A 26266-nucleotide genomic window follows, 5' to 3' on the forward strand; every position below is an offset into this window, starting at 1 on the left:
TTGCCTACCGTTATAGGTGGCAACACTGTTATTAAGTAGAGAAATGTTAGTTTTATAATATACTGAGATTGCAAAAATTAATGAGGAAGCTACTAAAATTGGAAAAAGCTAACATTCTCAACTAATAACCACCCCACCGCCTTCAATTGACCATTTGCGACGTCTTATTAATTTAATTACATGATTGATACCGTTAGGCGTTAACTGTTATCCTCAACATTTGTCTACCTTACACTTGTGTACTTGTACACATATACACATATACATATTATGTAACCACATAGTTAAAATAAAATATACAAGTGTTCTTTGAAAAAAAAAATCTCTAATTAAAATAGGTGATGTATTAAATATGTATTTATATATATCCATATTATTAAATGTATCATCACTATCATGTATGTAAATATGTATTTTTTTTCGTTTCAAAAAAAATATATAGTCCTCACTTTACTCCAATAATATCCATCATCACAGCTAGCTTCTGAAGCCATACTGAAACAAAAATAAAAAAAAATAAAAATCTGTTATCCTCAACATTTGTCTACCTTACACCTGTGTACATGTACACATATACACATATACATATTATATATTAGAGGGATGTCCGCTCGATACAACGGGAAACAAGAACACCGCTAATCACGTAACACATTATTTTTTAAGTTAAAAAAATGATACAATATCATATCTAAATGAAAGAGTATAAAATGCTCGTTTTTATTGTATATTTTCTGTAAATAAAAAAAACGACATAAAAATCACATAATACATTTATTTAAATAAAAATCTATGTGAAAATCACATAATACATATTATTTCACATAATACATTTATACATGGTATAACCTATTTACCAAGAGAAAAAGAGTGTGTTAAGCTATTATGTAACCGCATAGTTAAAATAAAATATACAAGTGTTCAATCAATTTTCACAATTCTCTAATTAAAATAGGTGATGCATTAAATATATATTTATATACATCCATACTATTATATGTATCATCATTATCATGTATGTAAATATGTGTGTGTATATATAGTCCTCACTTTACTCCAATAACATCCATCATCACAGCTAGCTTCTGAAGCCATACTGAAACAAAAATCAAGAAAAAAAAAATCTGGTTTTGCAGAATTTGTTTAAACTTTAAAATTTTCTTCAAGAAAATGGAGATCCAGAAACAAAATATGCTTCAAGGAGTTGAAAAAGATTTAGTAGGTGACAAAGGTTCTTCTTCTTCAGGGAAAATGGGAGCTCCATTGTTTAGTTGGCCATGGCAGAATCTAGGCAGTCTCAAGGTGTGTTTTGTTGATTTTTGAAAAGATTACATATATATATATGTATATATATAGGGTAAGAATCATTTCAGAACCATAAATATTTACAGAACTCTTAATAAACAATATTTTAATTTATATATTTTTATGATTAGGATAATTTTATCATTTATTATGTGTATTTTTATGATTATATACATGTTAAGAGTAATTTTATCATTTTTTATTTGTACTTTTATAATTACACCCATGTAAACTAGTTTTTTTACATACATACATATATATATATATATATATATATATATATATGTATATATATATATATATATATGTATATATATATTGTATTTGTGTTCTAATATATTTAAGTTGTTGGTTGAATATGCAGTACCTCTTTTTTGGGCCACTTCTTGTCGATTTCATGTATTCAAATGTCTATAAAAAGAGGCAAAGTGAGTATGCTTGGTGTATGCATGTCATAATCCTGTCTTCATTAAGAGGGCTTGTGCACCAGCTATGGAATACTTTTTTTTTTTTTTTTGAACGGCAAATTTGGATCACTGATGTACTACTGGAGTATCATCGTGCCACCAGCAGAACCACCCGATCATATCCATCTCCACTAGGCAATAATGCCTATACACCAATTCAGGAGGAAACCTAATAAATCTAGGAAAACCCCCTTTGTGAGAATCGAACCCATGACCTAATGGTCATAAGTCTTATCCCACCTCCAAGATACCACTAGGCTATAATGCCATGGGTAGCTATGGAATACTTTTGACAATATGCTTTTCATAAATCGAAATCGTCGGTTATCTCAAGAAGGCATTGATTTCCATCAAATCGACAAAGAATGGCATTGGTAATTTCTCTTTACCCTTCATGTTTAATGCATTTGAGGTGTTTGAATGTGCGTTTTGAAAAGAATGATGGTATGGTATGATATTATTATTTAAGGTTCATTTTTGAATAATCACTTCATTGTGTGCGGTGTACTTCTTGTCTCTTGCTCATTTGTCCTGTCAAATTTTCTATTAATAAGAGTACGTAATGCATTCGAGGTGTTTGAGTGTGCGTTTTGAAAAGAATGATTGGATAATATGATAATCTACTATCATGGAATCAGTTTTGAATAATCATTTTCATATAGTTAGCTCTTATAATAAAATAATTGTGTATGAATAGTAAAAAATTATCAAAGCTCCCTAACTCCAATAAAAGCAAATATTGCCATCTTAGCCCGTCGGGGAGTTGGAATTGATTGTATTTTTCCTTTAGCTTATCTCAAAGTAGCTTCGGTTATTTCAAGAGTTTGCTAAAGTAGGTATCTGATTTTAATTAAATATATGTATGTGTATATATATATATATATGTGTGTGTATATATATATATATATATATATATAGGGTTAAGTTAACGTACAATAGCTCTTATCGTACAATATGTACGTGATCATCTCAGTCCTCCGATCTGGTGCGAATTCACTTTTGAACATGCGATTTGTGCTGAAAAACCAACATGCGAAATTGCTTTATATACCAACACGCGATTTCATCATATTTACCAACATGAGAAATTGCTACAAAAAAACACAACATGCGATTTCATCAAAAATACCAACATGCGATTTCCAATATGCTTTTTTGTAATATGCAATTTCACAATATTGTACGAGCATACAATAGGCCCTAATTGTACGTTACACTTACACTATACATATATATGTATATCATATAATTACTTATAAAACGTAGGTTAAACACCGTGATTATATGCTTAATTTTGTTTATGTGGTTTTGATTATGTGCCTTCTTTACTTTAATCACAGGGACAACTTCATCATACTTCAAGCTTTTGTAGCTTCAATGATATTCTTGTGGATCAATCCTTCAATGACCAATTATCCTATTTGGAACATAAGTGGGATTATATCTTGTATACTCTTTCATATTGGGCTTTCAGAACCTCTATATTATTGTCTTCATAGATTGTTACATTCATCATATTTCTTCCAACAATATCACTGGCTTCATCATAGCTCTAAAGTGAACCATCCATACACAGGTAAAGTGATCAATAAGATAATAAATTTAGAATTGCTATCTATTTATGTTAGTGGTCCATTTTGGTAAATACAAACCAACTCAATCTATTTTGGGACATCAATTAAAATTTAAATTTCGAGCCTTTCCAAAGAAAAATTAGAATAACCATTTTTTTTATCTCAATCTGTTATTTGGCTTTATGTGATAGAAATTATTTAATAAATTTTCTTTATCAGTTTTTGCTGATTATTTTGTAAATTTAACATTTATGAAAAAGAGAAAAAAATAGGCTTCCCAATTTAGAAAAAAAAAAATCATTCGTCGCAAATTTAGGGATGGACATTCGTTTACCGAATACCTCCCATACGAACCGATACCGATAGAGCAAAATCGGTATCAGTATTATTTTTAAGGTTTTCGTGTTTTTTCTTAAAATTTTTTTGCATTACCGGTACTGTACAACATGCTATATACGGTATTCAGTTTATATTTTTACTCATTTTCGGTACCGATACTTTTCAATACGTTTCCTGTCTCATCCTAGTCATATTTAATAGACTTAAATTCCTTGCTCTTTTAAATAAAGCTTAGAGCCAGCCGTTATCTATACTATTTATAAATTGGTTACCTTGATAAATCAATGAGCACATAACCATTATAAGACAAAACCACGTGGCAGCCACGTGCTAGTTTGGTCATCAAGTGATCAAATCAAAGTACTAAATATCGACATACAACCTAAAAACACATTGTTATCCTATGACCTATGCCATTATCTCAATCCAACAAAGCTTCAATCATAGTACATTTATCATTTTTTTAACAAACCTATTTTACCATATTTGGTGCAGCTGGGCATGCTACATTTTTGGAGCATTTGTTACTTTGTGTGATCGTAGGAGTTCCGGTCATCGCAACTACTTTGATCGGGCATGGCTCGATGATCATGTTCTACGGTTATTTTTTGGTCTTCGATTTCCTTAGATGTATGGGGCATAGTAACGTCGAAGTTGTTCCTTGTCGCATTTTTGATACGCTGCCTATACTTAAATATGTTATTTATACACCAACGTAAGTATGTTTTACTATTTGATTAAGACTAATTACATAAAAAGATAAATAACTTTGATCTAGTTTGTTTTATGAGTAACAAACTTAGTTAAATAAATTTTAAAAAATGTTGTTTGATCCATTTAACTCGTTTATTTATCGTATAAAATAAAAGACGAAATAAAGATGTATTAACTTGTTTGTTTTTTTCTTTTTAGGTACCATTTTATACACCATAAAGACATGAAGACAAATTTCTGCCTATTTATGCCTCTTTTTGATGTTTTGGGAAAGACCTTGAACAAGATTTCTTGGGACCTTCATAGAGAAATGCATTCAAATGAAGGTATATCTTTTGTTTTGCGCAATGGTAAATGCCGATATAATATTTGAATCTAGCGTCCACTGGTTTATGTCTTTAATCCCTTGAAAGTCAGTTAGTGCAAGTTACATTTTACCTGGTCAGCTGGTCCCATTGGTCAGCAGGGTATTGAACTATTGATGTGTCCTGTGAGTTTCCTAAAAAAATAAAGTTACTTGACGATTTATATTCAAACTCATTGTCATATATAAAGTCGATTTCGAATGCCTAATACATGTTTCTATTGTATTTGTAGGCAAGAAAGCTAAGGCACCAGAGTTTGTGTTTCTTGCACATGGAGTAGACATCATGTCATCTATGCATGTTCCATTTGTTTTTAGATCATTAAGCTCATTACCATTTTCTACAAAACTTATCTTGTTCCCAATGTGGCCTTTTGCTTTCTTGGTGGTGTTGGTCATGTGGGCTAAATCCAAGCCTTTCTTGCTCACTTTCTGCCATCTTAGAGGAAAACTACTTCAAAGTTGGATTGTGCCAAGATTTGGTTTCATGGTACCTAATAAGCCCAATAGTTTTATCATCCTTTTTCTCAAGAACTAAATTGTATATTATTGATAATTGGTTTAATTAATTGCAGTATTTTTTACCATTTGCGAAAGACGGCATAAATAACCAAATTGAAGAAGCTATACTAATGGCCGATAGGATCGGGGTCAAGGTCCTTAGTCTCGCTGCCTTGAACAAGGTTCGTATACTTGCGTATAGTTATAAACAATTTAGATACTTTCTAGCAAACGTTAAATAAAAATAGTGTAATTTATAATGTTTTTCTCTAGGCATAAAATGAGTCATTTATATAAGAATGTCTTTTGCATGTTTTCCCAAAAACGGTGGGGGCGTTGAGCCCCCCCCCCCCCCCCCCTAAAGGCCACTTACTCAGCGCAAACAGTGTTTTACCTTATCCCATTGGTTACTAAATTGGATTTAAACGGTGGTTTTGCAGAATGAAGCTTTGAATGGAGGCGGGAAACTTTTTGTAACGAAACATCCGGATCTTAAAGTTCGAGTAGTCCATGGAAACACGTTGACTGCAGCCGTGATTCTTAATGAGATTTCTCAAGATGTAAAAGAGGTGTTCTTAACCGGAGCTACTTCTAAACTTGGAAGAGCCATCGCCCTTTACTTAGCTCGTCGTCAAGTTAGAGTCTTGGTATGGTTTTTTTCTTTTAATTTACAAAAAAAAAAAAATGAATATATTTTGTTGTTTTATTTATCACTTACATGTAAATAAATATTTTGTTGTTTTATTTGTCAGCTACATGTGACAGTTTCAACTTAGTTACTTATACTTGATTTGATTTCGCTATGCAAAACCTCCTAAAATGATTTATAAAAAGGAAAGAGGGTCAAATGGGACAACCAAAAAAAATATTATAAAAAGAAAACAGGTCAAATGGGTCGAAAGTTGCCGAAATTGTATTTATAACGTGTAAAAATTTTCATGCAGATGCTTACTCAATCAACCGAAAGATTTAAGAGCATTCAGAAAGAAGCTTCACCAGAGAATCAAAACCTTTTGGTTCAAGTGACAAAGCTTCAAGCAGCCAAACACTGCAAGGTTAGATTGTGTTTAGTCGAGTAAGGGGCAAAAAAGTAATTTTACAACGCCGTTTTCATGTTTATTATTATCGTTAATTTTGTTTAATCTTACTAGACATGGATAATTGGCAAATGGACCACACCAAGAGAGCAAAGATGGGCACCAGCCGGAACACATTTCCATCAGTTTGTGGTTCCACCGGTGTTCGAGTTCAGAACAGACTGTACATATAGTAAGCTTGCAGCCATGAAGCTTCCTGATGATGTTCAAGGCCTAGGCACATGCGAGGTAATGTGAAAAGACCAAACTACCCCTGTAGAGGCCTTATAAACTTACAACTTGAGTACTTTTATATATATATGACTTGTGTTTTTTATGCACATTGTTTGAGCAGTACACTATGGAAAGAGGTGTGGTTCACGCTTGTCACGCGGGTGGGTTAGTTCATCTTCTTGAAGGTTGGACACATCATGAAGTTGGTTCAATCGATGTGGACCAGATTGATTTGGTTTGGGAGGCGGCTCGAAGACATGGGTTCAAGCCGGTTTAAAGGCATTTCATTAGGAAACCATCCATTAATATATCTTATAGGACTTTACATATGCACCAAAGAAAGAAGTGTAAACTTGTAAAGTTGTTAAAAAAATGTATACTAAATAAAGTCTTTAAGTTATAATATATATTCAATATGACAATGTTATTCATTGATTGATTTAAATTCTTCGTTATATATACGGTTTGGGTATGTTTTTCAATTTCCTAGATGTTTGGAATGCTCAAAATTGTCAACTCCATATGCATTCGTGACGGCTTCTCTAATAGCATCTAAAAAGATAAAACGTTGTCTATTACACTGTCACCTTTTAAACATCAATAATTTTTATGGACAAGCATGTATAGTGCATATTTTGATTTTATGGGAACAAGTAGTTAAATTGTGTCACAAATATATCAAGGACCACATATCCTTAACGTAAAACTCGAACTAACAAGAACTCGCGAAAGATGTTTGAACCAGAAAAACTCGCGAAAACAACTATTTCAAGAACTAAGACACAAACAAATGAAAAGGATGACTAAGCAAACTAACAACTTGTGTGACAACTCTCATATGAACTATACAAGATGAAAGGGTAAAAATGTGTGTAGTTCCGTTTGTCATACAACCAAACTTATATACTTGGACCCTTTTCTTACTTGACAATACCAGCCCCTAAGCTTCCAAGATGCACATCATTAATACTTTAGCTTCCGGAATGCACAACTTCAGTCCCTCAACTTTAGCTAAACTTTATATCACAAATTTGTCGTGAAAACAACGATGAATAGTCGTTAAAACCTACAATTATTTAATTATTTTACGTTTACGTCATTTGTTGTTTTTAATCGACATGCTTTGACCTAATACGTAGTGGCTAATTCCCCCACCTCTACCTTAACAAAAATTCACGAATTAGTCACTTCAAGTCTCTAGTTCTCTACACGCGCTCTAAGTGCCGGCACTCATACTTACAGTTTTTTACACGAAATAGAAAAACTAACAAAAACCCGCCCTTATCCCTATAAAACGTTGCCAATCTTCCACCTTGGTAAAAAAAACCATCTAGAATCTCTTTTCATGTAGTTTTTTACATGAAAAAGAATCCCAACAAATAAATTTTTGTATACTAGAAACACTTCTACTTAAATATTCACGTTATCAATTACTTTAAACCGACATGTTTTGACCTTACCCGACCCTCCCCTTCCCCTCAACTAACAAAAATTTCTAGATCAACAAAAACCCACCCTGGTCCCTATAAAACGTTGCCAATCTATAATTCCACCCACGTAAAAAACCCGCCTAGAATCTCTTTCTCATGTATTTTATATTCGAAAAAGAATCCAACCAAGTAAAACTTTTGTACACTAGAAACAGTTCTGCTTGAATATTCATGTCATCAGTTATTTTAAACCGGCATGTTTTGAGCTTACCCGACCCTCCCCTTCCTCTCAACTAACAAAAATTTCTAGATCAACAAAAACCCGCCCTGGTCCTATAAAACGTCGCGAATCTATAATTCCACCCACGTAAAAAACCCGCCTAGAATCTCTTTCTCATGTATTTTATATAAGAAAAAGAATACAACTCAGTAAAACTTTTGTACACTAGAAACAATTCTACTTTTGTACACTGAATATTCATGTCATCAGTTACTTTAAACCGAAATGCTTTGACCTTACCTCGACCCTCCCCTTCCCGTTAACTAATACAGATTTCTAGATCAGCCACCGCAGTCTCTAACTCACCACCGCAAATCTTTTCACAACAACCAATTGTAGGGCTCTTTTTGTGTATACACACAAATCAAAAGGACTAGTTTATAACAACCAAAAAAGTTATTGTTAATCCAGACGCACAACAACAAAGTAGAGAGAGAAACTAGAGAGAGAAAGAGAGCGATCAGAGAAACCAAAACTCCGATTCAAATCCACCGGCAACACAACCGTCCGGCGAAACACAAATGCACCGGATCTCAATTTCACTACAGATGCAATAAGGTTAGGGTTTTCAATCTCTGGTCGATTCTACACTTGAATTCGAGCTTATTCGCTCTTGTTTGCTCGAATTGTGTATGAAAGTAACGATTTTTCTGTTCGGAAGTGTGAAAAGTTTGGATTTTTAGGTTAATTTGGTGCAATTGAAGTTGTAATTGTGGTTTATTGAAGGTGAATGTGTGTATTTGTGAGTGTGTTTGTTGAAATTTTGGAAATTTAGGGGTTTGGTGATGTGGATGTGTGGTTAGGGTTAGGGTTTGTGTGTTGGTTGAGTGAAGTTTCAAATTTGAATAATTTGGGGAGTGTGTTTTGGAGGGAGAGTTGGTTATGAATTGTGATTGGTGAGATTTGGTTGTTTTGTTGGTTTTGAAACCCTAATTATGTGTTTTGGGTGTTTATGGTGTGGGATGTTGTTGGATGGGTTGAATTTGTTCTGGAAGATGAGGTTTTGTAGATGGAGTGGAAGTTTGAAACCCTAGTTTAGGTTGTTAGATTTGGGGATTTTTCGGTTTTTAACTGATAAAGTTTTTGATTGGTTTATGGGACTTTTGTGTTGAGAAATGCAACCGCCACCTCAGCGTTCGTGGATCAATCTGGCGGAGTTGAAGAGTCAGATAATTCGAAAGATCGGACCCGATAGGTCGAAACAGTACTTTGATTACTTGAATAAGTTTCTGAGTTTGAAGTTAAGCAAGGTTGAGTTTGATAAGCTGTGTTTACGAACCATTGGTAAAGATGGTATTCTGCTGCATAATCAGTTAATTCGTTCGATTTTGAGTAATGCGTGTAGTACAGTGAAAGCCCCGGTTGAAAACAAGAAAGTTATAGATGGAGGGTACCATCAAAACGGGCCGGATTCGATTGTAACCAATGCTTCAAGTCAACCCGTTTTGCCAAACGGAGACATTTTGTTAACATCCCCACGAAAGGCGAGAACCGGGGCCCGTGAACGAAGAGTTGGGGATCGTAAAAGTGTTCTCGGGCCAAACGGGAAGACGGTTTATTCTTCTCCTTCATCATCGATCCCACATTCGGATGATTTTAATACTAATTTGGATAATGGGAATTCATTGTCCCCTGATACTCGAAGACCCATGCAGCATCATCAAGAACTCACGCAACAAGCCCAAAATGCCGACAATCGGGCCAAATCATTACATGCTCCACTCGGGATTCCTTATTACCCAGTGAGCATAGGCGGGGCCCGCAAAGCCCCGCCTGTTAAATCCGTTAGTGTATCGGATATCAACAGTTTGTTAGATACAGTAACATTGCGGGCACGCATGGAGCCAATATCCGTAGCACAAGGCCTTCAAGGCGTGTCACCCGACAGTGCGAACGTACTCAACAATGGATTAGACGTGTATTTGAAAGGTTTAATAAGATCTTGTTCGGAACTTAACAGGCCACGTAAGAGCAATCCGGCTCATAACAGGCCCGTAAACGGTGTCATACCGGGTCATCAGTATCAAACGCAAGAACACGAACGCAAACACCGGACATCGTTGCTAGATTTTAGGGTTGCGATGGAATTAAACCCTCAGCAACTTGGAGAAGATTGGCCTGTACTTCTCGAGAAGATACGTACACCTGCTTTTGAGGAATAATATATGTTTTTAGATCTAGCAATGCTGTATTATAAACGCGCATGTGGTGTTTAACGGGCGGAAGAGCACGCATTTCAAAAATATGGGAAGTAACACCGCATTTATCAGCAACCAGCCAACAGTGTTATTCAAAAGACAGAAATGAAGGCGCGTTACGCGTATTTGGTTGCTTTGTTGTACGATTAGCATGTTGTTTTCTGCTTTTTACTGTAATTTAGTGAAATCAGGTAATTTAGAACAGTTTTGCAGGAATAATAATTTATCGCTCTCAGTATTTCAGTAAAGTTGAAACTGCATTATTCGAGTTTCTTGTGTATGTATTTTCAACAGTTAGCATTGATTGAAATATCATCATTCAAACATGTTCTTCCTTCATATTTATTATGCATATTTCCATAGTTAGCATGATTTTTAAACATATTTGCGATTTTGCCCTAATCGATACACAGAAGGATTTATTGCCTCCGACGTTGAAGGTACTTTCCCTCTCTCGTTTTGTTATTATTTTAATTTTTAGAGTAAACTTCCGTTTTGCTCCCTGTGGTTTGGTCACTTTAACGGTTTTGCCCCAAACCTTTAAAAATAGCCATTTTACTCCCTGATGTTTTGGTTTTGTTGCCAGTTTGCTCCCTGCGGGGAGCAAAATGGAAACACAAACAATTTGGATGGAGTTAGAGGCGGGGAGCAAACTGGCAAAAAAAACCGAAACATCAGGGAGCAAAATGGCTATTTTTAAATGTTTGGAGCAAAACCGTTAAAGTGAACAAACCATAGGGAGCAAAACGGAAGTTTACTCTAATTTTTAAATATAAATATACGTTTTGGTGACGTTACTCTATTTCAGGCACGGGATTTGTGTCTAAATATGGAGTGTATGCATGTTAACCGGTATGCGGTGTGTACTCTTTACTCAGAAGTTATTATTAACAGTTAATGTTAGTATACTACCTTTATAATTGCGTGTTTAAATTATTCACACGTGCGTTAACTTTGAGCCATTTCGAGGCGATCACGTGTGTCATGTACTGATTGCATTTTTGTTATAAAAAGTTGAAATATAGATTTATCTCTGAATCACTTTCTGTTAGGAATTTAAGTTAGGGCCATAGCAGTCAATAGTCAATAGCGACAAGCCACCAATATGCTACGTAGCGATAGCGATAAAATAACGCCTGCTATTTCATGTGTAGCGATAAAGTAGAGAAATAAAAAAAAATACATGTTATCGAGCAATGGAGATGAGGAAAATACAGAAAAATACATGTTATAAGACCAAGCCTGAGGTATCGAGCAGCGGGAATGAGAAAAAAAATAAAAAATAAATAAAAATGTCGCTATTTAACGCTATATGCTATATAGCGACATATGACCTATACGCTATGTAGCGTGCTATAGCCGCTATTGACAACTATGGTTAGGGCATGTAAACGCACTTTTTTTCCTTCACCACCGTGAGAAGCCCTCACCGGAAAACTCATGGGCCCCACGATACCCTGCTTACCAATGGTCGTTTGTCATAAAACCATAGTCTCTGCGTAACAGTTTTTCTGCTTATCCATTTTTTTTGTTTGATTCACATTATAAAAGAAACCAATCTGCTTTGTATATCGATGGTTGCGTTGTACTTGGTCTTAACTCTTAACTAGAGAGGGTCAGGTGGGTTGTTTAATTTGTCAAACGGGTCATTTTTAGTACGGGCTGCATTGACCTGCAGATGTTGTCTTTTGGTATTGGTAGTTTGTAAACATTACTTTTATTAGAATAATATGAAGGGTGTTTGGCATTGCATTTTGAAAATGATCATTGATTCTTGTTATTAGTCTGATTGGGGTCTAGTAGTTAGTTTTGCAACACAAGTAATCTGTAATCATGATTAATTGATTAATACTAGCTTACAACCCCGTGTATTACACGGGTTGGGTGACGAAAAATGTAAATTATAAACTTGTATATAATCCTTATTAATGAAATGACTTATTTAGATAAAGAACAGTTATATTTTCGTTACTTGTACATGTGATTTGATACTTTATTAGTAATTATAGTTTATATCCAAATAATATACTTTATTTTAACAAATATATATGGTTAGGGTAAAATAAAAACTTCTACAAGTTGTGAGAACTTAGAGAACTCAGCCTTACAAAAGGTTTTTTGAATTTTTTACAGAGGGTGTGAATGAGCGGTTAGAGACTCAAAGTAACTTTTTGATTTTGAATTCAAATGGTTAAAACCACTAAAACATAGAGACTCAAAAAGTAATTTACTATTAATTTTTTTTTTCAACCATTACTTAAAAATTGGATATAAGTAAAAAAGACAATTACAAAGCCATGGCAGGCAGTCGGGCAACAAGTTGCGCCGCCACCCTCTTTTGAATAGAAAAACCAATTCTACTAAATACAAAGTTTGAAACCTTTGGCGACGAAGAATTACTATTAACGACTTTTTGAACCCGATTCAAAAGTCGCACAGCGTCAGGAGCGAGACCACCAAAGGTATCAAACGCAAACGGGACAAACACATGTTGATTCTCCAGGCAGGCTTTCTCATGTTTTGCCACTTTGCTCGCCTATTAATTAAATTTGAAATTATACGTTTAATCTCTAACTATATTAAATAATATTATACTTATTATATTATTTGATACATTTATATTTGTTATAGATAATTATTATTTGAATTTGAATTTAGACGTTTATCTCTAACTATATTAATTAATATTATATTATATTTTGTGTATAAAATTAATATGTAATACTATTATTTAAAGGGAGGAGGCACCAGAGAGTGACACGTGTACAAAAAGATTTTCGTTTATTAGTATAGGAAGATTTTACATGTAAATTTATTAGAATTTGCCAAACACTCAATAAAACCCCCTCAAATAGTAAAAGCACAATATCGCATATTCGCATAATCATTTTCAAAACGTAATGTCAAACACGCCCTAGATCTTCTAAGAGTATATAGGCGTTAAAACTTCAAATACTTTCAACCTACTCGATCCGCTCCCATGTAGCTTAACTTTTATGTGCATCTTGAAACATGTTTATTCAATCACTATTTTTTTCTTCTTTCTGCTGTATGAGTTGATGTGCATCTTGGAAAAAAAAAAAAACATAATTATATTTACAAAAAAAAAACGACTTTGCTATTGTGATGCACGATGCTAGTCCCTGCGAGTCACAATAGCCGGTCGCCTAGACACATATCAAAATCATAGTAATTATACCAACAAACTTTCATATTTTGTTGCAGGATAGTAAGGTGACACCGGTTTTGACTTTGTTAAGCATGGTCAATGGAGAAAGGTGATGAACAAGTATTGTTGTGCCAAACAAAGATCTTCCAAAATGGTCTTGGTTTAAGCTTTCGACGGTTGTTTGATGGTAACTCTAGTTCTGTTTTATGAAGCATCTGCCACATTACTTGTACATCCTCATACCCGCATGTTTCAATGTCATCGTGTAGCTTCAAAAGCCCGCCACCTTCCGTAAACAAGAAAAGAAAAATATCAGATGAGTACATAGTTATTAAAAACCATCAGTTTGAATAAAATTTTCTGTTGGCCGTTCAAAAAAAAGCACATAGTTATAAAAGCCGTTGCTTCATGCACCTAGGGGCATTTTCCAAGCGAGGCCCATTAATTGCGCTTCTAGTTCGTAATCGCTCGATTCAGCTCTCCAGGTGCACTACATACGGATATATTTTTTTTTCTTTATTAGTAATGCAATTGAAGCAACTTTCATCCAGATTAACCTTCAAGTTTTGGAATTACATTTGAATCTTCATTATTTTAGAACTTTTGGTACTCATTAGATGAGATTAAATGTTATATAATAACTTTTTTTTTGAAGTATGGTGTTATTCTAATACATAATATATTTTTATTTTAACTTTTTTTGTTTTTTTTTTCTTTTGAAGTATGGTATTATTCTAATACATAAATATAATATATTTTTATTTTAACTATTTTCTTTTAAATGTCTTTTTTTAACTAGGACCTACGTTTTTTTGCGTCTTGCGCCTAGGCCTCAGGCGAGGCCCATGTTCCTTTGATAACTATGGGTGAGTATTGTTTTTTGAGCTGATTTTGAGAGATCTTAAAGTAAATGATTAGGATATTATACCTCGAAAGAGTAATATAAGGGGTCGACCCATTAGTCTTCTCAACCTAGGCTAAGGCCTAGGGCCACCAAAAAACAAGGGCCTCCAATTTTTTCATATATTAGACTTTCTTTTGGCCCATTTAAACAATGTTTCTAGGCCCAAGATTTAGGATTTTACTCCAGAAGTCCACACTGTCAGCGCACGTTTCATTCCAGAAGACCAACGAAGATTTGTTTTTTTTATCACGTATACGGTACTGTATAATTTACAATAAATATGAGGAGTTAAAGATCACTAGTATAATTCAGTTTGGTTATTAGTTATTTTAGATGGCTAATTTACACACGCTTTAAACATTCTTTAAATTTAGTTTTATACCGATGTCCACCATTGAACTAAAACCATTAACTACTTTGGTGTTTGGTCATTAGTTACGACTTACGAGTGTACTTACAAGCAGGGGTGTTCATACGATCAAAATTAAAAACAAAAAATAAAAATAAATAATATTAATAAATTGATATATTAAATATTGGTTTATAAAAGTATTTTTATATATTTACAATTCAAATTTGATTATTCACGCTAGATTGGTTTGAAAATCATAAATTCGAATTCGAATTGAACACCGAGATGAGAGTTTGGTTTACTTCTTAATCAGAGCAATTTCTCGACACTAAGGAACCAAAGTTTTATTTTCGGTAGAATTGAATTTGCTATTCAAAAGCAGGTTGCAGAACAGCTTGTTGCTTGTTTACCTGTCATTGTTATGTAATTTTTCTATCGTTGATTTAATCTGATTCAAAAGTTTTAGAACCAATTTTATTCGAATATTCAGCTTTTCCAAATACAATACAATGATTAACACTTTACTTACAAGTAGCCAAATCAATAGTGAATCCTTAGTGGGAATCTTTTTTGAATATTTAATGGATAAGAAAACTATTAAAAAAGGAAGCCTCCTAACTAAAAAACAAGAATGTCTCTTTACTAGTCTTGATTGTCTATTGAAATAACGTTTAATTCCCCTTTGGAAAAACGTGGTCTTTCTCAATCAATTATGACCCATTCATCTTACACCTTTTATCCATTATAGGACTTAGCACTTAACAATATATTTTTTTAACGATAAATTTGAATCATTGACAGACCATTGAGCGGAACCATCCGATTATATCTATCTCCACTAGACAATAATGTCTATACACAAATTTAAAAGGAAACTCAATAAATATAAAAAAAAAAAACCCTTTATGAGAATCGAACCCAAAACCTTATGGTCACAAGCATTATCTCATCTCTAAAATCTAAAATGCCAATGATTGAAAATTGAATGGTTGTCTTGACACTATATTCGTTAGAGCATCTCCAATAAGAGATGTTTTTTCATATTTTTTCTAATGCCAAGGTGGCACTTGCCCAACCAATCCCCATCTTTCTCTCACTTGCCCCTCTCACAAACACATTTCTTCTCTCTCTCCTCTCTCCTCTCTACACTCACATAACTTTTCTCTCTCCATTTTTTCTCATTCTTCACCACAAACATCTCTACACCCTCTCTCCTCCACATCACTCTCTCTCTCCTCCACATCACTTTCTCTCTCCCTAAAAACACCAACAAATCCTCCTATTGGAGATGCTCTTAAAGCGGTCTCAAAAACCAAATCACGTAATAAATAATTTAAAACTAAAACCACTTTATCTTTTTCTTATCTAAATTTGAAATATAAATAAAATAAGAAGAAAAATAAACAAATATGGAGGTTGAAGTAGTAAATGAAACGAGTTCAAACGGTTTAATAGAGACGGTTCAAATAGACTGGTTTTATGGTGGATCAGGGGTGGATATAGAGTGTAGCAAGTGGTAATCCCCGTTGTCTCTTGACGCTCCGGTGTTGGTGTAAATTTTGAAAAAAAAAATTGACGTTTTTTTGATTTCGTTACTCATTTAGAATTTTTTTTTGTTTGAAACGTTATCTCTATAATGATTTTCTAGATGGATAGTGTTTTAGATTCCCATTCCAACCAAACCCACTTATTCTAAAATAGTGCTTACTAAATATAATCATCATTTCAACAATAACAAAACAAAGGATAAATAATAAAATACTCTTCCCCTTCCCTCCTATGTCACCCTTTTTCCCACACCTCTCTCTACCATGAATCAGTCAACACCACTCATGCAATAGATTTCAATCCATTGGTGACTCAAAACACACAAAATACCAAACATAGATCCAATATTCAAACCTAAATCTGCTTCAAATCTAACTTGACTAAGTTCAACCATAAGGAATTCAAAACAAATATCATTTATGATCATGATTCATGAAATTGAGAAACATTAATATCATACAATACTAGGGTGTAAACCAGCCAAGCAGCTTGTAAGCTACTCAGGAATAGCTCATTAAAAACTTGAATCGAGCCGAGCTTAAACGAGCTCAGGCTAAAAATAAAATTGTTCAATAAATGGGCCTAGGTCCAAGCTTTACTAATCGAGCTTGAGCTGGCTTGCGAGGCTAAACGAGCCTATTTTTCGTATAATTTGCATTATAACTATTATCATATATGAAATTTATGATTGAAATAACCAAGTAATATATCATTTTTATACAAATATTATAATTAAAAATTATATTATATATATATAATTACAAATACATATAAATAAAAAATGAATAATAAACGTCCTTTGAAGGTCAAGGGTTCGAGCTAGGAACGCCTATAAAAAAAGTCTTGTGAATTGAAGCGATACTAACCGTTGTTTCGTGACTTAACACGGGCAGTCACCGCAAGCCAAACACGTCTAACCGGAAACACCATCTTTTGCAGCCAATTCATCAGCTTCCGCTTCCGCTTCTTTCGCCTCCGTCTGAGTTGACTCGGTACAATGCTCCTTAACCAGGCCAGTACTAGTCCCTTTTAATCGTCTCTCTCCCGGAAGAGAGAGAGAGAGAGAGAGAGAGAGATTATTTGAAACTGATTTTTGGTGTTTTATATCACCGAGAGAGAAGAGTGTGTGTAAAGGGAACCAAATATATATAGAGAAGAGTGGCTTTAAGTCTTTTAACTATGGTTTGGAAGGGTACAAACTGCAAACGTACAAGTGGTACAAGTATTGAAGCACATTGTACATGTGTTATTGCGTGACGGGTATGTGGCCGGTTTTCCTATTTATTTATCGAAGACAGGTGGTTAAATTAATGAATTATCTCAATCTATTAATAAGACAACTAAATGAATAGTGTTTCTTAGTCGTGGTGTATTGTGAATGGATAAGATAGGCGGTTCTTGACACGTCTCTGTTTCCTTCCCAATCCACCTCCCCATTTAAATCACTTTTCTCCACCAGTACCACAGCCTGGATTTCTCCCCCGCCACCAAACGATGGAGGCTGATGAAGCCCAGAGATCCGAAGCGGTTATCCGGCTGCTAGGGTTCTACTGCGAACCCGATGACGAGGGTGATTTTGGGGTTCTCTCCAACGACCGATATATCCTTGCATGCATCGTTTTTACCAGATCGGTCAGAGCTTTGTAATGGTCGACGACTCTGCAAGCTTGAAGTGGTTTTCGACGGAGATAAGTCACACTGATTTTGCTGGAGGATATGATATCGTCTTGCTGTTCACGGGTATGCTCTTCTTTGCTATCTTAATTTATCTTTTTGGTTTGCATAAAATTGTCTGCTTGATTCTGCATGTTGTCGAATTTCTTTTTGTTGTTTCATGTCTTTGTTCAGTTGCATGTATTTTTTTAGGTTTACTTGATTGTGATTTCGGGCTTCCATTTGGATGTTATTTTCTAATTGGATAAGCTTTTTGAAGCTGGGTTTTATGAAGCCCACCAACTGTTTGTCAAAATGTCAGTAATAAAAAATGTTTGGAATTTGTCTAATATTTGAACTTATTGTTTTCTGAATGGGAGAATTGGCAAATGACAATATACGTTCTGGATAGAATATCCACCATCTGAAAAACCGATTTCCTCTGTCGAAACTAAGCAACCGATTTCGGTCATCATGGGTCTTGATTGGTTCACAGTTTGTTCATCAAGAATCCAATGGTTTCGACCGTCTTATATTCTATGCCTCTACCCAAAAACGTTACAAGTATAAACCAAATTCGACTGTCTTTTACGCCATATCAACATGAAACCCCCCGAATCTCCACCATTTTTGAGGTCGTATATGCTAACTCCATTTCCACTATACTCACATTCTTTAAGTTTTAAAATTTGCAGATCTAATCGTTCTTTGTAATTTGATCTACAGAAATGGAAGATGGTAATGATTTGGAGCAGGTTACGAGGAGTCCTTCGTACAGAGAGAATGAATTTGTTCATGTTGAGTTAGTTGATTCTGCTCAAATGCATGTTAATATGATTGATCAGGTGATGATTTAAGAGTCTGATATGGAACTTTAGATAACACATTTTAGGTTTACTTGTAATGATTGTGTATAATGTTTATGAATTATGGGTTATGATTACTGTTATTCATGTAATCTAATAGAGTCACCTCTCATTGTATTTTTCTAAAGCATATAAAGTAAACTTATTTTAGGAATGTTAGAGATATTTAATAATGTGATTTTGAGCTATAAGACATCTCTACTTCATTGTTTGAAGATTTCATGTAGCATTAATTACCCTAAAAGTCCCCTTTTATTGTTATTTCATATCAATCAATAATTTATTTTTGGGAATTCTTTACTGTTCTTTTTCATATATTTTGGTGTTTCAGCAGTGGCCACACCTCATTCATACACTTTCTTTTTAAGTTCACCCATTAATCATTTGCTTGAGCCTTGAGCTCAGCTCGAATTCTAAGTCGAGCTTAGTATTTGAGCTTGGGATCAGCTTGGTTCATTTATGCATTTTCTTCCGAATTCAGATGTTAATTATTTGCTTGATCCATGGCCAGCTTGAGCGCGACTCGAATTTAACCCAAGATGGCTCGGCATGGCTAGAATTCTGAACCAGGCTCAAATCTAACCAGAGATGGCTCAGATTTAGTTATATATTTTCTTTCAAATATAAGCATTAAACATATGCTTGAGCCAGCATGAGCTTAAAATTAGCCCTTAAACCAATTCTGAACTTGGCTGAACATTTGAGCTGGGGCTAGGCTCCCTTACAAACCAAGCCAACTTGATTAGGCTCGGGTCACCTTAGCTAGATTGTCCAGGTTCATTTATACATTATAAGGGTATTTGGTGTAGGGTGTGTAGGATCATCTTATTCAACTGGTGGGTATTTGATAATTCATCTTTTTTGTATTTTTCTTATTTTGTTTATAATTTTAATCCAAATGTATTAGGGTAAATGGATTGTGACTATGAGTTTTATATAGTTTAGGGTTAAATTAATCAAATTTGGGTTATACGGTAAGGAGTAACTGAAGAAATTTGAGACTGAATTCGAGTTCCAAACGACCCGTTAACGATCCATTAAGCCACTAATTTGATACTGATTTGTGATTAGGTGAAGGATAAGCTCGATAAATTGATGGTTGCTGACATTGAATCTGGTAAGAGTATTGAGAGTTAGGTTCGAACGAGCTCGGGCATGTTTCTTAACAAAGCTCTGGTCAGTGGTAGGTATGTTTTTTATATTTAGAAACATCATATTGTTGATCTAGCATGTTGGTTTGAATTATTATTATGTTAATATGATGTTAGGTTGTAGCTAGAAGTTTGTGTATTGTACTTGTGTGTAGCTAGAGTTAATATTATGTTAATATGATGTTAGGTTATAGCGCCAACCCACAACGTTTAGTCTTGTACAATTTGTTTTTAGTACCCTTACATGAAATTTACCAGTAATTGAGTTATTTGTTTGGTTTTACGATGCCATGTTTTGTATTAATGATGCCTTTAGAAAAGGAGTGTTCCAGTTTGAAGAATCAACATCAGATTATGAGATAATTTCATGCTTCAGGTTAGGGGATAGTTGAGTAAGTTTATATTAATGGCAGTAATCAGTATTCTTAGTACAACTTTTTACTTGCTACTGTTAATTTGAAGCAATCAGAATAATAATTGTTTCAAGTCAACACATCTTGTAGTCATCAATTACTCTCGCAACATCACTTGATGAAAAAAGATTTTAGTCTTTAGTATTCTTAGTTACCGATGTAAATTGAGTAAGTTTGATACTTGAGTAATATTTAAATATTTGTCATATATCTTGTAGTCATAAATTATCTTGTACGTGTGTAAGTTTAAACATCTGATAGTTTGATGGTTAAGTAAGTTTAAATATCTGTTATGTTTATAGATACATGGCAAAGGTAGGAACCAAGATGAGAGTATGCTCTACGTGTGGTGGCAGAGGTCAAGCTATGAGATCCAAGATTTGTGATGAATTCCCCTCCCAAGATTTGTGTTGAATTCCCCTCTCTTGCAACAAACTATATCATGATAACACAGCCACATACATATTGTAAATTGCGCAACGTGCGACAATGAATAACACAATACATATTGTAAACCGCACAACGCGTGGCAATGAATAACCCTAGTTAAAGTTAATAACAAAAAAATAATGAATTAAGTTATATGGTGATTCAAATAAAAAAAATATTAGTTAGTGACGTGATACCGGTCACGTGTTTAATACAAAACCAATTTTTATTAGAAACGTTACGAGAACCATATTATAGTTGTACTTTGACCATCTATGTTGCAAACTTTCAAAAACATCTATAAACACGTTGACACATCAATTTTTCACATATACTTCAAAAATATTTATTTTATCTTTGACACTGAAAATTGCTTTACAAAATCTCACGTCTTACATTATCACCACTTTTCACATTTATTTTCAACGGCCAAGGTTTGTGTTGTACTAGATCAAACTAGTTTACACTATCTTTATGTAATCTTGTCTAATATAAATATATTTACAATACTAGACAAGATTACATAATATTGAGAACACATAAGCTATGATGATCTATTGTATCAACCTTACAAAACCAAGTTTGTTTTTAGTTCGGTCACTAAAAATTAAAGTCATCAAAAGCAACTTCAGCCAGTGAGGTGGTGGTGAAGTGGTAAACGAGAGACTTGGTGTTCTAAGGGACCCAGGTTTGATTTTTGTCCTCCCCATTATTTTCTGCGGCACCTGGTGACATGGGCGGACCTAGCCTTTGGCCAGGGTGGGCGGCCGCACCCCTTGAAAAAAAAAATTAGTGTATATTTTAGGGAAAAAAACCCGACTGCACCCCTTGAAAATATGGTTGAACACCTCATCCGCACCCCCGGCAAAAAATTCCTGGGTCCGCCACTGCCTGGTGATGATGGGAGACTAGGCGAATAGGTGGAGATCGCTAGTTCGATCTTTGAACTGAGCGGGTTTTACCTCACCACACTGTCGTGCCTTTGGGCGAGTGTTCACAGGCTTCGGCCCTAGGTGAGGGTTTTTCCCGGTTCGAAGACGAGTGTATCCTGATGTGATGAATTTCGCCAGTAGCCTATTTAGAGGATTCGTTTAGCGTTTAAAAAAAGCAACTTCAACTTTGCAAAATATCATGGAACATGACACATGATGCACCTAACCCTAGTCCGCCCAATGTGGCTAGCATTGGTGGTTCGTGTCTCCCTCCTTGTGTTTGGTCTTTGAAGAGAAACGTACAACCTTTACAGGACAAAAGTACAACTCTTTGATGCAGGAGCAGGATTGTTAAAAGAAAGTTGAAAGGGGCAAATTGAAAACGAAGGATCACAAGTTCACAACTCACAATGTCACATCGGTCAGAATATTATTTAGAAACTGTGTATTAAAGTCAAAAGCTACGACTTATTTTACTTTCACTTGAATATAATCTTTAGTTTTCTATTTTATAATTAAACTACAACTATTAAGTAGAGTAGGAAACATTAGGACCGTAAACGAACGGAGAGTTTGTGAATTTTTCGGCTGAAAGTTCATTTATTTTCGTTCGGTTAATAAATGAACGGACACGAACAAGAAATTTCATTCGTTAAGTTAAATGAACGAACATGAACAGAGGTTGTCTTCGTTCATTTATGTTCGTGAACGTTCGGTAATGTGTTCATTTATTTTTGCTGGTTTTTAGTTTTTAAAAATCTGAAACTCTAGTTATACCATATGTCTCCCCCAACATTCTTCAAAATTCTAAATTTGGTGTTAGTTATGTTTCTGATAACTATGTCAACTGTGTTCGGATAATTATATTAAGTGCTTATTTATTTTTTGATGGATTATTCATAAGCTTTGTGATGAAAAATGCAAATTATATTCTTAAGTTAACATTTGTGTTCATAAACGTCGTTTGTGTTCATTTATATTCATGAACATTTGTTTTGAGTTCATTTGCGTTAGATAAGTGTTCGTGAACAGTTTGTGAACATATTCATTTCGTTAATGAACGAACACCAACAAGAACTCTTGTTCGATAAACGTTTTTGAACAATTCATGAGCATACTCATTCGTTAATGAACGAACATGAACAACGCCTTGTTCGTGTTCGTTCGATTCGTTTACAACCCTGCTAAACATATAAGACTTCTATTTTTCGACTTTTAAAAGTTGAATTCTGTGACCTAACTCTTTAATTGGTATATAACATAATCAAACAAAAGGTTAATACGAAAACAACTTAATTAAAGTTAGTTAGGACCGATACTTTAGATCATGCCCAAAATTAAGATCTCGTTTTAGGTTCAAACTATAAATGAAGTCGTCGGTTATGGGGTAACATCAACCAAACGGTTAGGTTTAATCGGCTTCAATTAATTTCAAGTATTTAGTTCAGTCATGGATCGCTTAACCACCTTTTTCGATGATGAGTGCCAGTATAATCCAATCCAAACTGTAAAAGTTAGTTTTAAGAAAAAAGCTTTCACGATGTTAACCAACCGGTTTTCGATTTATTAATCGGTTTAGTTTATTTGGTTAGTTTGTTGTTTTTCGGTTCTCGGTTCGGTTGATTTTAGTTATTAACCAAAATCAAATTTAGGCTAAATTTTTGCTTAGAAATATATGAAATGAAGTTATAAAACATGAAATATATGAAATGGATGTGTAAAAGCTATAAATATATGAAAACATGAATTGTTCGATTAATTTCGATTAACCAATGGTACAATAAAAAACTGATTACCGATTTTGGGTTAATTCAGTTTTCAATTAATTTTTGTTCGGTTTCATCGGTTGGTTTGGCTTCAATTAACGATACGATTTTACTCAACTCATTGGAGATATACAATTAAAAGATAACAAACAATAAACACTACTAATGATCTAAAAATAACAATCTATTATCTATTATATATGATAACTGAAAGTGATTTGGGCCACGTGTCACTCAATTAGGGCATCCTCAATTCTCTTTTCCCGCCCAACAGTACCACACTTCCATCCCTTTTATACTCCCTCCGTCTCATTTTTTCCTTTTCAAAACCCTAGATCTGAATCTTATTCTCCTTCTCCTTCTCCTCTACTCTTCTACCTTCTGAATCAAAGATCAAACCAAATCATCTTATCATGAATCATTCCAAGCGTCACCAGGTAAGCCCTATATCTTCGATTATTTCAGTATTGTAGCCCTAATTTTGGTTGCAATCCTAACTCGGTTTTCTTGATATGTATGTTCATCATGAATCAGTATTGTAGCCCTATAGTTGGGAAGATTCTTTCATCTTCTTCGTTGGCAAGGTTCTTCCATTTGAGGTTTGATTTGTATGTTTATAGATCTGTGTTGATTTCTTCTTATTTTCATACAAAGTTTTTAATTAAACCCTAATTTCTACTCCTAATCTCATCATATGGTTCCAGGGTTGTTGTCATCGATGGTCATCAAAGTTGAGATCTGCTTACCTGCGGCTAGATTTCCGCCATGAATCTGTTTGTAACAGCAGTGGTTCAGCATCTACAGTGGATTCAACATTCTATAGTGGATTCAATATCAGGTGTTTGGTTAATTTTTGGTCAGGTTTCCTATTCAGTTTTGATGTTCACTAAGGTAAAAATGGCCATTCTAATTACCTGAATATTGTGTATGATATCCTTTTAATTTTAAGGAAAATTGGTATTTAATAAACCAACCTTTAACCATTTGGTAAATAATAATCCAACCTACAGAAATGGTATATAACAATCCTACCTATCAACATGTTGGTACTCAATGAACTTTTGTTAATTTTTTTTAACTGAAGTTAGTTTTTAAGTTTTATTTATTACACAAACAGTCCCTGTAGCTATAAGTTACTAGTTTTAAGTTTTATTTATTACACAAACAGTCCCTGTAGTTATAAAAAATCCTAAAAAATCAAAAAAAAAAAAATTCTAAAAAATCTAAAAAATCAAAAAAATCATAAAAATTCTAAAAAATCAATAGAAGCATTAAATATCTATACGATTTATATACGATTTATACAAAACTAAAATGAAACTTAAACAAACAAACAAACCCAAATCAGATTCTGATTTTTGAAATAAACTGAAGTTTTAAACGAATAATGTTCCAACTCTTACCGGAACCGAGACGACTACGTGACCAAACTGACCCGAGTAGGACCTGGATTCGAACCAATCCTGACTAGACCCGAAACCAAGTAAACCCAAATCAAATTTGTAACAAACCGGACCTGAATCGAAGCTAACCAGAACCGCACCATTATCACTGCCGACGCCGGCAGCCGTCGTGCGTCGGTTCTGTGGGCCGTCCGTTACGAGAGAGATTGAGACGATAGGTGTGGGTGGGTGTTTAGCGGAGGAGCAATCGAGACAACATGCTGCCGTGTTCTAGTCCCACAACATGAAAAGGCAAAATGTGTCGTGTTCTACTCAAACGGAACGTATGAAATGAGCAACATGACCACCCAAGAAAACATGTGCAGCGTGCGAGACCAAGGACATTTCTCGATGGTGGTACAACAGGTACCATCAATCCCGAAAAAGAATGATAGAGGGAAGTTGTGGAAATGGTGGATTTTTAGATTTGCGGTAGGGGTTTTGGGATTGTTGTTGGTTGGGTTTATTGTTTTTGTGTTAATTAGAATTTTTAGAATGACAAGTATTGGGAAGATGAAAAAGGAAGCTGAAAAAAACGAAGTTTTGGACACAACAATTGTTGGCCAAAGTAAAATGCCTTTAGCCACGGTTGTTAGAACACAGCCTACCTTTGAAAATGATTACGTTCCATAATTCTTTTACTGATATTCTTTTTAATGTTAATACAAATTCATTTATGAAATGTGGTTTTGTTCAATTTCTTCTAGGATCAAATGAAATGAAAATAACGTGCGATGTATTTATGTATAAATTTGGAATAGAGCTATGAAAATATCCTATTAATTATAATGTTATGGAAAACTGAATTCCTTTTTATATCTATAGCGGTGTGGTGGTGGTGGTGGTGGCGGTGTGGTGGTGGTGGTGGCGGTGTTGTGGCGATGGTGGTGGTGGTGGTGCGGTGCGGTGGTGGTGGTGGTGGTGGCGGTGCTGTGGCGGTGCGGTGGTGGTGGGGGTGGGGGTGGTGTTCGACAGAGATGAGAGAGAGAGAAGAGAAAGAAGGGTGTTTGGAGAGAGAGCAAACCTCAGGGACCATTTTGGCTATTAACTCATAGTTAAAACTAGTAAATTACAACTACAGGGACTGTTTGTGTAATAATGTAACACCTTAAAATTCATGTCCAACGAATTAAAGACACGTGTCATGTGGGACAAATGT

The 26266-nt window shown here is 34.5% G+C and overlaps 3 protein-coding genes and 2 long non-coding RNA genes across 7 annotated transcripts; 4 read left to right on the forward strand and 1 right to left on the reverse strand.

The window, feature by feature from the left end:
- The first annotated feature begins 1036 nt into the window (after window positions 1–1036).
- On the forward strand, window positions 1037–7013 carry LOC110910537 (very-long-chain aldehyde decarbonylase CER3). The gene is made up of 12 exons (XM_035979300.1): window positions 1037–1302; window positions 1670–1793; window positions 2047–2146; window positions 3113–3348; window positions 4181–4400; window positions 4598–4725; window positions 4997–5253; window positions 5339–5446; window positions 5705–5911; window positions 6209–6319; window positions 6416–6589; window positions 6696–7013. The coding sequence occupies exons 1-12, from the start codon at window positions 1171–1173 to the stop codon at window positions 6849–6851; spliced, it is 1953 nt and encodes a 650-aa protein (XP_035835193.1). The 5' UTR covers window positions 1037–1170; the 3' UTR covers window positions 6852–7013.
- Window positions 7014–8675: 1662 nt separating this feature from the next.
- LOC110910547 lies at window positions 8676–10808 on the forward strand. The gene has a single exon (XM_022155183.2). It carries the CDS (start codon window positions 9400–9402, stop codon window positions 10444–10446), a length of 1047 nt encoding a protein of 348 aa, XP_022010875.1. The 5' UTR covers window positions 8676–9399; the 3' UTR covers window positions 10447–10808.
- A 2436-nt stretch (window positions 10809–13244) lies between these two features.
- Window positions 13245–17745, reverse strand: LOC110910572. Its single transcript, XR_004871347.1, has 2 exons — window positions 17322–17745; window positions 13245–13937 (listed from the first exon to the last, which is right to left on the reverse strand). It is a non-coding gene; the product is annotated as an uncharacterized LOC110910572 (long non-coding RNA).
- Window positions 17746–17806: 61 nt separating this feature from the next.
- Window positions 17807–21120, forward strand: LOC110910555. 3 transcript variants are annotated; one of them, XR_004871345.1, is made up of 5 exons: window positions 17810–18195; window positions 18605–18743; window positions 18835–18953; window positions 20046–20161; window positions 20841–21120. XR_004871345.1 is itself a non-coding variant. In XM_022155189.2 (4 exons), exons 1-3 carry the CDS (start codon window positions 18066–18068, stop codon window positions 20109–20111), a joined length of 315 nt encoding a protein of 104 aa, XP_022010881.1. In that variant the 5' UTR covers window positions 17819–18065; the 3' UTR covers window positions 20112–20157; window positions 20841–21058. The 3 variants fall into 3 exon arrangements, 1 of the variants encoding a protein (XP_022010881.1); XR_002576266.2 differs by lacking the exon at window positions 18605–18743 and having other exon boundaries at window positions 17807–18195; XM_022155189.2 differs by lacking the exon at window positions 18605–18743 and having other exon boundaries at window positions 17819–18195; window positions 20046–20157; window positions 20841–21058.
- A 2892-nt stretch (window positions 21121–24012) lies between these two features.
- On the forward strand, window positions 24013–24550 carry LOC118483752. Its single transcript, XR_004871349.1, has 3 exons — window positions 24013–24102; window positions 24200–24264; window positions 24370–24550. It is a non-coding gene; the product is annotated as an uncharacterized LOC118483752 (long non-coding RNA).
- The last annotated feature ends 1716 nt before the right edge of the window (window positions 24551–26266 follow it).

Source organism: Helianthus annuus, chromosome 2 (assembly GCF_002127325.2).
Source record: "Helianthus annuus cultivar XRQ/B chromosome 2, HanXRQr2.0-SUNRISE, whole genome shotgun sequence".
Lineage (NCBI taxonomy): Eukaryota > Viridiplantae > Streptophyta > Magnoliopsida > Asterales > Asteraceae > Helianthus > Helianthus annuus.

Excerpts from the sequence above, each read along its gene's own strand:
- LOC110910537 (XM_035979300.1), top strand. The coding sequence starts at position 1,171 with ATGGAGATCCAGAAACAAAATATGCTTCAAGGAGTTGAAAAAGATTTA. Across the intron at positions 1,794-2,046 it reads ATTAAGAGGGCTTGTGCACC|AGCTATGGAATACTTTTGAC; the intron begins AGCTATGGAATA and ends AATGCCATGGGT. Across the intron at positions 6,590-6,695 it reads AAGGCCTAGGCACATGCGAG|TACACTATGGAAAGAGGTGT; the intron begins GTAATGTGAAAA and ends TTGTTTGAGCAG.
- LOC110910547 (XM_022155183.2), top strand. The coding sequence starts at position 9,400 with ATGCAACCGCCACCTCAGCGTTCGTGGATCAATCTGGCGGAGTTGAAG.
- LOC110910555 (XM_022155189.2), top strand. The coding sequence starts at position 18,066 with ATGCATCGTTTTTACCAGATCGGTCAGAGCTTTGTAATGGTCGACGAC. Across the intron at positions 18,196-18,834 it reads TATCGTCTTGCTGTTCACGG|AAATGGAAGATGGTAATGAT; the intron begins GTATGCTCTTCT and ends TTTGATCTACAG. Across the intron at positions 18,954-20,045 it reads ATGTTAATATGATTGATCAG|GTGAAGGATAAGCTCGATAA; the intron begins GTGATGATTTAA and ends ATTTGTGATTAG.